This window comes from Phoenix dactylifera, chromosome 4 (assembly GCF_051530095.1).
Source record: "Phoenix dactylifera cultivar Ajwa chromosome 4, Ajwa_hap1_PhDact_Kaust_v1.1, whole genome shotgun sequence".
NCBI classification, from domain to species: domain Eukaryota; kingdom Viridiplantae; phylum Streptophyta; class Magnoliopsida; order Arecales; family Arecaceae; genus Phoenix; species Phoenix dactylifera.
The window spans coordinates 44,924,022-44,937,392 of record NC_143193.1 but is presented as its reverse complement, the minus strand read 5'-3'; the positions used below and the strand labels follow the sequence as shown (position 1 = coordinate 44,937,392).

The 13,371-nt window shown below is 37.8% G+C and overlaps 1 protein-coding gene across 1 annotated transcript; it reads right to left on the bottom strand.

The window, feature by feature from the left end:
• On the bottom strand, nucleotides 1-11,212 carry LOC103708850 (U3 small nucleolar ribonucleoprotein). Its single transcript, XM_039118247.3, has 13 exons — nucleotides 10,427-11,212; nucleotides 9,232-9,287; nucleotides 8,402-8,543; nucleotides 8,188-8,298; nucleotides 7,901-8,038; nucleotides 5,196-5,264; nucleotides 5,061-5,102; nucleotides 4,861-4,929; nucleotides 4,136-4,207; nucleotides 3,997-4,050; nucleotides 3,774-3,915; nucleotides 598-660; nucleotides 1-523 (listed from the first exon to the last, which is right to left on the bottom strand). Exons 1-13 carry the CDS (start codon nucleotides 11,132-11,134, stop codon nucleotides 507-509), a joined length of 1,683 nt encoding a protein of 560 aa, XP_038974175.2. The 5' UTR covers nucleotides 11,135-11,212; the 3' UTR covers nucleotides 1-506.
• Nucleotides 11,213-13,371: the final 2,159 nt, after the last annotated feature.

Below are 13,371 nucleotides of genomic sequence, written 5' to 3'. Positions count from 1 at the left end.
TGATCACATGGCTGGAGATAATTCTATTTCCGCTGTGTTTAATTCATCTGATATATCATAAGGTTTTTAGTTTCTTATTGATATACCATATAGTTTTATCACATTTTCTTCACAACCAACTACATTAGTGCTTCCGATCTAGTTTATTATGCTTGTACCAAGCATGTCAAACTAGACTATCATTTTGCTGATGAGTTATACATGGTGATATTCAAATTCATTTTGTTGGTACAGTTGATCAATTTGATGATATATTTACCAAGGTTCTTCCCACAACACGGTTTAGTCAAACCTCCAGGCACATTTGACAATACAAACTCATGCTTCGACTCTTGAGGCCAAAAGGCATTGCTTTTCCTGAGTTTACGAGTTAAGAGGCTCTGAAGGTGTCCTGATTGCAAACTTGCTAGAAGGTCTGGAAGGCCTAAACCAGAATAATGCAGCATACTGCAGTCATCAATCAATGCTATGTTTCTACGAGGTTTGTTTCCCAGAGGTGTCGCGGCTCATGAATCTTGCTTGCCTGCATTTTGTTTTAAAAGATATCTCAGGTGAAATGTATAAAAGAGATTGCTGGTGGCAGTATGGACAGCTTACCGCTGGGATGACTGGGGTCTACACTTTGACGTGCTTTTTTAGCTGCTCTTTTAGCCGTCTCAGCTGCCAAAATGCAGAATGTTAGCGTGATAAAACAATGGATAGCAGCTGCAATTATGTAAAAGATGGAAACATTATAATGATAAGATATAATGTCAAGGAAGATTACCTATTACCCTAACTCCATATAAAGAAGCAAATTTAATGGAAATACCACCGATCCATTCTGGCTCCAAAGAATCGTAGCTACAAAAGTGCCCCTATAAAAAGGGCTGCACATAACCCCTTTTTTTTCCAGTACAACCAAGATGCACACATATGGATGTCTAAATAGTCGTCACCAGCCCACGTTACTGCTACAAATGAGGACCTCAAATGATATTTTGTTTCAATAGAATAAGAATAGCCCCACTGGTTACAAAGGGCCAGTTGTCTGTGAATTTGGTGATGCCCCAGCAGTCACACCCCTCTCTGCCTAAGAAAATGTGCACTCAAAAGCACACCTTCACAATCAGTTCTAGATGAACCACTTTTCTCTCATTCATTTAGACAACATTAGTCAATTCGTCAGTGAAGGCATATATGATACAATATGGGGGGAAAATTAATCAAGTATAGTTGTCCAGGCAGCTCTGCAAGAGACATATGATGCAAATCAATCGAGCCAGCCTTCAGATCTAGCAGGATTTGGTTAAATCCAATTAGACAGTGAAGGAAGCAACTTCTGAGGCCAATGTTTGCACTTATTCTTTGACTGCTCTATCATAAATGATTCCTAAATGGAGCTAACTCAGTGCAAATTATATGATATTAAGCTGCTCCACAAAATCAGACTTAAAAACGAGATGAAAAACCAGGCATTTGCAACACCCTTTATTTTGTATTCCACAATGTTAATTTTGATCATTGAGTCAATCTGTTGCCTTTATGCACATAAACAAAGTGGTAGTATGACCAGACTTGTATGTATATCAAATATAACTCGTTAATATGTGCATAGTATCATTCATATTCTGCCTATATTAATATATCTTTTGCAGTAGCTTTGGCTTGATTCATTAGGTGAAAACATCAGAAAAATATTAAAAAGGAATTCAAACTGATTTGTAGTGAAAGCGCAAAATTGGTCTCACTCAAGCACAGCATAACATAATCAAGCACTAATATTGTAGCACAGTTTGCACTGCTATGGCACTAAAAACAACAGAAAATCAAGAAACATTTGTCCAAGTGACCTTTGTCTAAAAGTTTAAAAGCCGCTGCAAATCTTCCAGCAAAGGGTTCTATCTAGCTTGTCTCTGGGTTATGCTCATGACCAACTACACAAATGGAGTCTATGCCATCCATTTGCATAATTGTACAGCAAAAGTGCATAACATTCATATTTGTACGTAAAGTAGGGCTTGTCCCAATGGTCATACCCCTCTGCTTAGGAACCAAAAGTACCGAGTTAAAATCGTAGGTGATGCATCCTCAAGTCTGTAGGCCTAGGTAATTAAAATGCAGATGGCTCTCTCTCCCCCCCCCCCTCTCTCTCTCTATATATATATATATTCCCTGAAGAAGTAATCTTGACCAAGGTTACACCATTTTTTGGGGGAAAGACCAAGAGAGAAATAAAAAATCATCTATTAATTGAAAATAAGAAAAAAAACTCCCCAATTTGTGCATATGAGCACGACTTATCAAATTTTAAACTAACAGTGGAGGATCGATGGTATTAAGCTAGCTTGACTAATTGCCAACTTTTCATCATTTTTATATTAGTAAAATTAACATTATCAAATCTAACATGCTAAGAAAGTGGTTAACACATTGCATAAAATAGCTTTTGCTAATTTTTAAATTAGCAAAATTAACTCTACAGACCCTAATATGGTCCTTCAGAAGCTTTATGACCTGTGTTTAGAAACTAGTAGGCTAGCCCGGGTTGACTAGTTTGACCCACCAGCTGCCAGTCATTGCAAGTCAAAAGCTGAACATAAAAACCATACAACCTGAAATCCCAGACAGTTCGACCATCTAAAGTGCCTGTTGGATTAGGTTTGACTTGTTTAGGTCAATAAAGGGGAAAAGTTTTCTTTCCTCTCATGTAAGGAGAGAGAACTTTGGAGACATAGGTAGAGGCAACTAGATATCGTGTAGTCGGGACAGCTGGATCTTGAAAGAGAAGAAGGATGGCTGGATCTTGCATGGATGGAACGAGCGGTGATTGGATCCGGCAGATCAACCAAATCCCATGGGCTCAATGGTAAGGTGGCTGGATCTTGTGGGGACAAAAGTGTCAGCAATCAGATCTTCTGGGGACAGAAGCAAGGAGGTTCAGATAGATAAAGACCTTTTCCTCTTCTTTTACTACGTGCTGCAACCGGATCTGAAGTAATATCGAGAGGGAGGAAAATAAGAGGGGTGAGAGAGAGAAGGGGAGAGACAAAATTACAATGGACTTCAGAAGGGAGGGATTGAAAGAGGGGGGAGGGAGCGCAAAAAAAATGGTTCATGGTTGGTGAAGAGTGGGAACAGTACTGATATAAGTTTAGTGGTGTGTTGGCTGATCGATCTACAGTTGAGCCATGGTTGAACTGGGAACCCATGACCTACCCAACAGTGTTTGGTCCAGCACAAATGGTTCAGAATACCACATACAATATGATTATATTAAAAGCCAACCGAATAGAATATGTACATATGTATCTATGTGAGTATGATATCATTGATCCCTATTCTACCTCATAATATATTTAGTTTAACTATGAAATAACCAGTTATAGCATGTGCATGCATGCACATGAAAGTTTAGTTTAGCACAAGAAATAAATGAGCATACAGGTGAAAACAAATAGACAAAAATATAGGTGAAAACAAATTAAAAAATCACCCTCGCTAAATCTTAGGTTACAAATGAATGAATTGAATGTAAAGGAATTTCCCCATGCGGTAATTGTTTTGAACTAGAATAACCAATTCTGATCCTTGAAAGATTATATGTCGATCGCCAAAGCTGTAATATAAACTTGACTTACAGAGCACACAATATAGCTAGTTTTCTGAAATAATATAGACCTAGTATGCAATGCAGCTATATGAAGATTGATGCGGTGGTTAGTATATCAAAGTTCGTCATACATGTAAAGGAACATGTAGAAAGGGAAGGATTAGAAGTGGAAACAAATTACCTTTAAATTTTCTTTTCTTGTTAGCTCTCCTCCTCTTGCGCTCTGCTTGTGTTAGCTCTGCCTCTTCCTTGATGTCACCTTTCCCTTCAAATATTTCTTCAGGAGCAAGCATGGCTGCATCTGAGACAGCCAAAGGTGCAATCTGCAACAGGCATTCATTTTCTTTTCATTCCATTCGGTTTCAAGTTTTATTGATTTTTATAAATTCCAGAAGTTTAAATACCTCTTCCATTGCTAGAGCAGGTACATTCGCTTGTACAGACATGTCCTCAATAACCTATAAAGGCAATGCATCATATCTATTAAGAATAAACTTTGAAATTCTACAAACTATATCAGAACAAACTTGATAATTTGCTCACCGGTTTTGGGGCAAAGTTAAAATGTGTCAGTGCATCCAACTTCAAACAAAGCTTCTTAAATAGAATACTTGCCTAAGAAAGAAAAAGATAAATAATGTGAGGCAACTTTTACTCGATCAGAGTTAAAAAGAATAATCTGTATCGCATTCATTTTTTTCCCTTACACATCAATCAACAACTTACATTTATATATATGAGGGATGTAAATTTATCCAGTTACAACAACTTATGTATACAGAATTACAGATGCAAACTGTTGTAAGAAACTTGCAAGGCTGCCATACAGTGCTTGAAAACAAAAATAAGTACATAAAAGTATTCCATAAACATTGAATAAATTCAAAGATACAGAATTTAATTTAACTTAGCTTTTGTGGAAATTGGTACATGCATTACTTCCAAATCAATGTGGGCTTGAAGCAATTAGCATAAGCAGGAAATAGTACCAGGTCAAGTACTTTAAAATAAGAGAATATTATTTAGTTAATGAATAACCCCATATCTGAATCCATAATTCAAATAAAATTCTTGCCATTGTGGGACTTGTACACCAAAATTTGACAGTTGTCATTATGTTACATACTGGTGCAATCTATAAAAAGCCTTGGATCGTAGGACCAGTTTAATTGAAGCTTTATTGCAGTCCTTGAGAGATTCACACAAAAAAAAGTCACCAGCACATTTTGAAATAGAAAATATAGATAAATGATCAATTAAAATCGTACCTCCTTCTTTTGTTCATCTGAAACGGAAAGAGGTGCAGAATCTAGACCTGTCTTCTGTGCATACTCTTCCTGTATACAGTCACGAAAATACCAATAAATATCATGCATATTCTAATCATTTTTGTTTTGTCAAATGTTGCAATCCACATTCTCAGTTCTGATGCGGTGAAAGAAAATGTGATATATCAAAAGCTACGAACCTCGTATATTTCAGCAAGGCCCTTCTTGCTCTTATTTTCATCCTGTTCATATACATATACAATGTTCAGTAAAAACTTGCAAATAAGAAACAAGGTATCCTTTTCCTCTGTGCTTTCAATCAGATCACTTCATACCAGTTCTTTGTATTCTTTTGGTGCTTTAGATGGTAAAGCAGGAGCTCTTTGAACATCATCAAAATGTCCCTGTGCAAAACCGTAGAAGAATACAACTTAGAAAAGACACAAGAAGAAAAGACAAATACTATTCTACCAAAATAGCTTCCATCTGAAGACAGAAGAAAACTAATTTGATGGCAAAGAATGTTGATGCAACCACCCAACCATTGGAGTTACTTATTCTGTTGGCTCTTCTTAGTTTCAAAAGTGTCACCTTTTGCTCACATGAAGGGCGATAATTAGCAAAAGTAATTAGGATGGTGAGCTCAAGAAAAGAAGTAATGCATCACCTTAAGTGCTCCTTTCTCAAAATGAAGGGAAAAGACGTGGTTTTGTAAAAAAATTTGAAAAAAGAGGGCAGCGGCAACTAGCAAATCTTGTTTTATATTTGGTGATTCATCTTTGCTTGTTACCGGTTGATTGAATAACAATCGCTGATGAGTATTGGCTTTGCAACAGTTTGGAGAAAATTTTTGACTAGGAAGGTGAGAGGACTGCAAGAGAAAGCAAGATGCCCTTGTTGGAGTTTAGAGGACATAATATTGTCTTACAATGGATGAAGGGGTATTCGGGGCCAAAGAATATCCAGCCGCAACCATATAATATTCATCTCTAATTAGTGATAAGTAAACCACACGTGCCTTTTTTGATCTCTGAGATATTTCATAAAACGGACTCTCTATAGATCCCTAATAACCACAACACTCACATGAATAGATAAGGATCCAATAAGCCCAACATTGATTCCTTTGGACATGTCAATTGGACAAATACATCCATAGTAGCTAGGATGGATATCTCGTATCCGAAAGCTAGCAGTTTGCCGCGTCAATCCTTCAGGGCCCAAATAACTCAATTTTCGCCTACGAACGATTTGAGTCAATGGATTAGTTCAATCCAAAACTTGATATAATGGGTGCAAGCCAAAAAAAAGTGATTCATAAGTGGTTGTTCCTGAAGTTAAAGTTACCAAATTTTGAGGAGTCACTATTAATTTATGATTGATTGCTCCATATATTGTTCCTCAAACAACATTTTCTAAACAAATAATGCTGTATTTCTTGCTTATGAGCCATATTTATATGTCTTATGTCATTGGGCTTTTATTTGAGCCTAAAAACGCCCAAATCTATGAAGCATGACATAGATATGAGATACGGATTCGGCATTATACAAATAATGCTAATACAGTGAATCCTGGTAAAGTAGGATACAACATAGTTGGGAAAAACCAAGCATAGTAGACTATCAACATATCATAGTCCACGCATAATACGATAGCATGAGCTTCATCAACCTCGTTATTCAGTTATTACTTAATTTCATAAATTCTAATCCAAGGTTTGCAGTATTAATGTGTATCACTCTGTATCGGGCATAATACTATACCATATCGATACAGAACCGTTTCTCAGTTGGGGGGCGTACTGAGTATCGGTATGCCAAACTGACCCCATACTGGGCATACCGATACTTGACCAACATGGTATTGATACAGGGTCCGGTATAGAGATTGTGACCCTTGCTCCAATACATACTCCATACTTTAATATCAACATCATACTCCAAAATTAACCATCTCCCGTTAACGAGTTAACATTCATTATAAAAGGGAAAGAATGACAAAGACCTTCCCTTCATTCCCAGAGGTATTAGGGAAGCATCACAAGTGTACTAGAGAAGCATCTAGTGCATTATTTTCGAAAAAAATTGTGCAGTAAATGTGAATATCAGATGTATATCCTAAAAAGTATCAAATGATATTTATATCCGGTACATATTCGATAAGGGCATAGCATGCAATTTGATGTATCTATGCTTTCTAGGCCCACACCTATAATAATCATAAACTGCCACCAGTCATGGATGCTTTAGTCCTTTCCCTAACTTGTGCCAAGCCCCTCTTCTTTTAATAAATCAGCTGCCACACAGATGAGGAATCAATCTGTGCAGCATTATTCCTTCATCTCTCTCACACACACATTTCTCCTCTCTTTTCTTCTCCTCTCCCCTCTTCCTCTCTCACATACTTCTGCTCATCCTCCTATCTAGTATTTCTCTTCTTTTCAATCTTATTATATTTTGTAGAGAGCAATACAAGTGATCGTGAAAAGCTGTCATTTACAATTCAAATGTATCATAGGTGACCTAACCTGGGATTGCTCATGCTTGTTAATGCTGTCTGAGGCATTTTGTAAACCTGAGGTCAGACCAGATGGCCTTGTTATTATTTATGTTATGGTCTCTTGTTGCATTAGAAAGTAGAAGGCTGTAGTGTATTAGTCCGAAGAAGGAGCCCCCAAACCCCCTGCTTTATAATACTACCAGAAACAATGATATTATGTTTTCTGGTTCTATTATATAGTAGGAGAAAAGCTTTAAAAATGAATATCACTCTTAATGCCTTTGTTTTCTATTAAATTTTATTCCCTCAACTCCAACATGAGGTTAGTTTCTCCTCTCTAACAACATGTTCATATTTTCTAAATCCATGTGGTTTAAAGCAAATCTTCCAAAACTGGTAATCAGGAAGCATACATGATTGGTTGCAAGCTTATCTTTCTCAATTCTATTGCCATGAGATGTAAGCAAGCTATGGTAGAGTGTTAAGAAGAAGCAAGTATGCTGAGGCAATGCCATGTAGAAACTGCTGGCAGGATTACCTCCATAATCCTTTTTCTGATCAGATCTTCGAGGGAAGCTGTGACTTCTTCTGTGATTACTGGAGCAGGTCTCACGTTATGCTCAAAATCTAGGTCCACCTCTAGCGCACTGTTCATAGGCCTTTTAGCAGCAGTAACCTAACACAGGACCAATAACAATTTAACCAAAGCAGCACTTTATAAATGACTAAAAATTATCAATTCATTTGAGTCCCCAGAGGTAGAGCAAGTGATTACTGATTGCTGAATTAAGCTACATAAATTATTAACCTGAATTGATTAAGTACCTCTCCCTGCATTGTCCATGACTTGGGTTCCAAATTTGCTTTCTCCATTTGCTCTATTTTAGAGCGAATCTGCTGTAGCTCTTTCTCATGAGTGGAAAGATTATTTTTATTCTGTAGAAAGAAAAAAAGAGTAAGATATGTTGCTATGACAAGGTCAATCCAAAATAATTCTGAGATCACTGGTCTCTTGGATTACCCAGATTAGAGAATATACCTGAGTGTCAGTATCCTCATCATCCATTTTCTGGTCTTCTGTCCCATCAAATAATTCATCCTTATCTGAATCTTCTCTCATTTTGCCACCATCTTTCTTGTTTAATCCTCTTTTCTTTTTACCTCCAAAAAAATCTTCATACCTAGAAAAAAATCATTTTTCATATTAAAAAAAGTAGACAAAAGCATTTTTAAAATATGAATAAAAGATTAGATAGTAGTGTTGAATTTAGCCATTGAAATTATGCTGCACTAGTACAATAGACCATACCAAAAGGTTGTGTTAGTAGACCCTTCATTACATGCCAGACAAAGTGCTTATGTTAATATAACGCAATATGAGAATTGGTATAACTCTTAGGTGTGGTTTCACAAAGCAGAGTTCTTCGGAAGTATAAAAATCTGGGTACTTGAGAAATAGGACAAAGTCCACAAGTATGGGTCGCGCAGCATATTTGACTACTTTGTTGCATTAAGCAATGATTTTTTTATATAGAAATATTAACTTAAGATAAATATTGGAATGAGACATTCATGGGTACATATCTGTAGATTGAGATATAGTCAAGTTCTAGAAAATAATTCCCAAAATGGCACTGAAACATATGATTAAATTGTGGTTTATGATAATAGATGCATGCTATCATTTTGCATTGAGAAACAACAAGTTCCAAAACGGAACTATTGAAATATATGATGGGCAAAATATTAAGCAGAGGATTTCTCAGAATAGATGCATGCTACAAATATAGACTGGGACATAACCAATGCAAGAAAACAAGTATTCAAGAATAACATACAATGAAATGGAATTCATGATGGAAGACACACCTTGCATTTTCATATAAGTCTGTTTCTTCATCGCCATCTTCATCAAAATCTCCCAACTAAAAACAAGAGAATCATATTAAAAAAAGAAAATAGATAAAAAAAATAGACCATATATACATAAATACATGTACTGTATAAAATTTTATGAGCATGGCATTTCACCAATTAAGCAGAGCATTTTTGATACATGAGGGACAGCTTATATGATAAGTGCTATACTAATGGGAAAGAGACTAAACGTACATATGTAATCATATCACATTCTTCCAAAATAAGCGGACAAGGAATGAGGGCTAAGAAGAACATATGGGGATTCTCCTCCCCTTCTTCATGAAAGAAATCAGGCATCACTTAACATTCCACCTAAAAGGCAGATGTACTTCATCCAATGTCAAAGCTCTAATTCAAATATGAACACATAAAGGCTGGTCCATAATGTAATTGGTGTTGCCCTCAGTACATGTTTGATTTATTTAGATTACACCTATAGCTAAAGGCATAATAATCAGTCTCTTGAAGACAGGAACAAGAGTTCCCAGAGAAATCAACGTATTGTTTCAAAACAAATTAGCTCAGATATAATATCCAATGTGTCATAGATGAAAAAAATATCAAAAAGGAAAATAAATAACCAAAGTACCCGTACTAACACTCTCTAGTAACTAAAACCTCCATCAAAAACCCTAATTAGCACATAGAATTTATGAGATGAATCCACCATATTGACAAGCTAGAAGTCTTTCCATGTTTATCAAAAACCAATTAAAGTTTCTCCCACCCCACCCCCCACCCCAAAAAAAAAAAAGAAAAAAAAATCTAGCGCAATTTATAAAGCATAATCATACCCCTGATTGCTGCACCCATGCCTTAGTATCAAAAAGAATAAGGAAAGCCCCAGCCAGCTTCATTTCATAGAGAAGAAGCAAGGAATTAACCCTGACATACTTTTCACTGCATTACCTATCTTCTACTAATTAACACATAAAATAGTAAAAATAGATTATACGCTTTGTTTTTTCGGCACCCTGAACACTATCCTAACCAAAATACTAGCTATTAACTACATATTCCTGTACAAAGCAACTAGTTACATATTTCTGTAAAAAAAACACTCTTTTCTTCAAAAGACCGGAATAAATATAACCAAAGCACAAAACTATAAATAATTGGAGCCCTGGAAAAAAGAAAATCTGACCTCCAAATCTGCCTCATCAGCATCCTCCTCATCCCCCTCCTCTTCTTCTTCCTCATCTTCCTCTTCGTCTTCCTCATCCCTCTTTTCTTTTCTTTTTCTCCTTTCTGGTTGCCCATACTCCTCTTCCTCATTCTTCTCCAAAAATTCCTCCAACTCCTTTATCTTAAGAAAACGATCCGCCACCCCCTGCCCCTTCCCTTCCCCTCTTTCTTCTTCTTCCCCCTCTTCCTCCTCCTCATCCTCATCCTCATCCTCTTCCCGTCCGTCTTCCTCCTCTTCCTCCCCCGCCGCCACGTCCTCTTCCTCCTCATCTTCCTCCCCATCGTCATCCTCCTCCTCCTCCTCTTCACCTTCCTCGCCGTCTCCTCCCTTCACCACCTCCGCCGCCGTCTTTCCTCCGGCGGGCAGAAACACTTCGGGGGGTTCCCTCTCCAGCCTCCTGACCTCGCGTCGCAAAGTGGAGACGAGGGGGCGGGAGAGGAGGTCGATCTGGTACCAGATCTGTTCGGCGTCAAAGCCCTCATCGGCGAGGAGCTGATCGACGGGGGCTTTGGGGCAGAAGGGGAGGAGGGCGGAGTAGAGGTGGCGGGAAGCGGCGCGGGCGACCTGGGAGAGCTCCGACGATGGCGAGAGGTATAGAGGCGGGTCCGCCGCCCTCAGCCGCTCCAGCGCCTCCTCTCCCCTCTTCTCGTCCCCCACCGCCGCCATCTCTCTCTGTCTCTTCTCTCGCGGCGTCGCTTCGCCGCTCGGTTACTTGTCTGTCAGGGCCATGCGGCTTCTAAAACCTACTTGAACTTCTCGCCTCTTTTTAGGGCGGTAAACAAGTCGGACTCGGATCACATCAAGATCCGCATCCGAATTTGATCAGATATGTAGCTGGTCTAGAGTAACGGCCGTTATCTCTCTCTCTCTCTCTCTCTCTCTCTCTCTCTTCTTTTCTTTTTTTTTCTTTCTTTTTTGGCTAAAGCAGGTCAGTCAAACTACATGAGTACGAACAAACCCAATAAAATCAGCAAACAGAATATCACAGAATGTTATAGACAACTCTTCTTTCCAAGTCCACACAGTACCATCGGAGTGATTGGCCGCATAAGCGGTCACCGAGTCTGCAGCACCATGGGCCTCTCTAAAGACGTGTTTGGCCTGAAAAGCCACTTCATCTCCGCCCATCGACCAAATATCCCAAAATAGGGAATGGTCCCCGCCGAAACTACTCGACCCCCTAGATCCAACTTATCACTGTGACTAAGTCTCTCTCTCGGAAAAAAAAAAAAACACCGTTATAAGGTTGCAATGATTTCATAGTGGAGGAATGTTACGGGAAGATTGCCTTCATTATTATTTTTTTAGTTTCCTTGTGGTAGGCATTATTTGTAGCTCACTAACGCATTATTTGTGATCTTATGTTGCAAAATTGTGGGTGTCACTTTTATACTTGCATTGTTTGGGTTGATGGACTGATTTTTTTGGACTTTTTCAACAATGTGTTCTTCTTTTTCCATTAGCTCCCTATTTGTTAAGATCTTGTGAATTTTTATACATTTGTATGTTAGTAATTTGATTTTTATAATACTATCATAAAACATGTTCCATGCACGTGAAGAACCACTTATCGATCTACATTTACATTAGAAGATAAGATGATAAGATGATAATTAACTTGAAATACATCCGGCCCGAACCCAAGTATATGTGCAGATCGGGTCATGTTGGCTTGGGTCAACCTATCCTAAGTTCCACTTCAACCACCATAACTATTTTATTTTTATATAGTGAATTAAATGATTTGGCATATATTCTTACAAAACTCTGAACAACGAATGAGAGCACACATCCACTATTAAAATCCTCTGCCACCTTTTTCTCCAAATTAAAATTCATTATGTTTTTTTTATCAAATATCAAAGTGTTTCCTGATTAAGCATCGGCTGATGTCCTTGCAATTCTTGTAGTCAGACTGGAATTTGGACATTTCATAGCCAAAGTTGCATCCAAAATTGCATGCAGTGGCATGCTTTTTTATTTTATGCAAAACCAGAGAGACCCAAGAAGGAGAAGGGTCAATTATTTCTAATCAGACCATCACATGGACCCCCAAGAGGACCTCAACCTAAGAACATTGAAGAAGTCGGTCAACTACATACAAAAGTTAACCAATGGTATGAACTTCGCCATCGAGATACTGACTCTGAGTTGGATTGGGGGAAGACCATATCGATGTCAAACTAATTAGCGCTTATAGGAATGGATTGCAGCCTTCATAAGAAGAAAGACTCGAAAAACACAACAACACTCGAGAGATTTCAAAAACGGGTTTAGAAAGTATGGAGATTTGATATTGTCTGCAGTCTATGCAAGCACTAATCCTCATAACAGAGAGCTTATTTTGGAAAGGAAGAATATCAATAAAATGGCTAAACAATATGACCAGTACCCATGGATGCTAGCAGGGGAATTCCATGAATATTTTGCTGAAAGATGGCAGCCTTTCTTACTGCAGCAACAGTTTAGCCTACCCCCTCGAGCATTCAGATACTTTTTCTGCACAATAAAAAAAAATGACAACCGGTTTCTTTATCTTCAAGCAGGAAAGGTGCAAAGTAATCCAAGGGACTGTCAGTAGAGATTTTTGTTTCTAGAAGTCATTTTTGGCTGAGATTTCATGTTGGAATTTCTAAGAACCCTGCATGAGTTTTGTAGGGACTCGTGTGAGCATATATTTAGTCCCACATTGGTTATCCATTAGATAAATCTTGGATACTTATATAGGATCAAGAAATTTAAATATTATCTTCCGACTGGTATTTTTAGGTGGGGTCTTGGGTTGTTACAATTTTTCTCTAAAACAAGAGCTTTGGATCCTATTAAAATCCCTCCTTTATTCTTTTTTTTTTTTTTCCAAGTTATTGAGGTATTAAATGAAATTTCTCTTAAGATATTTCTCA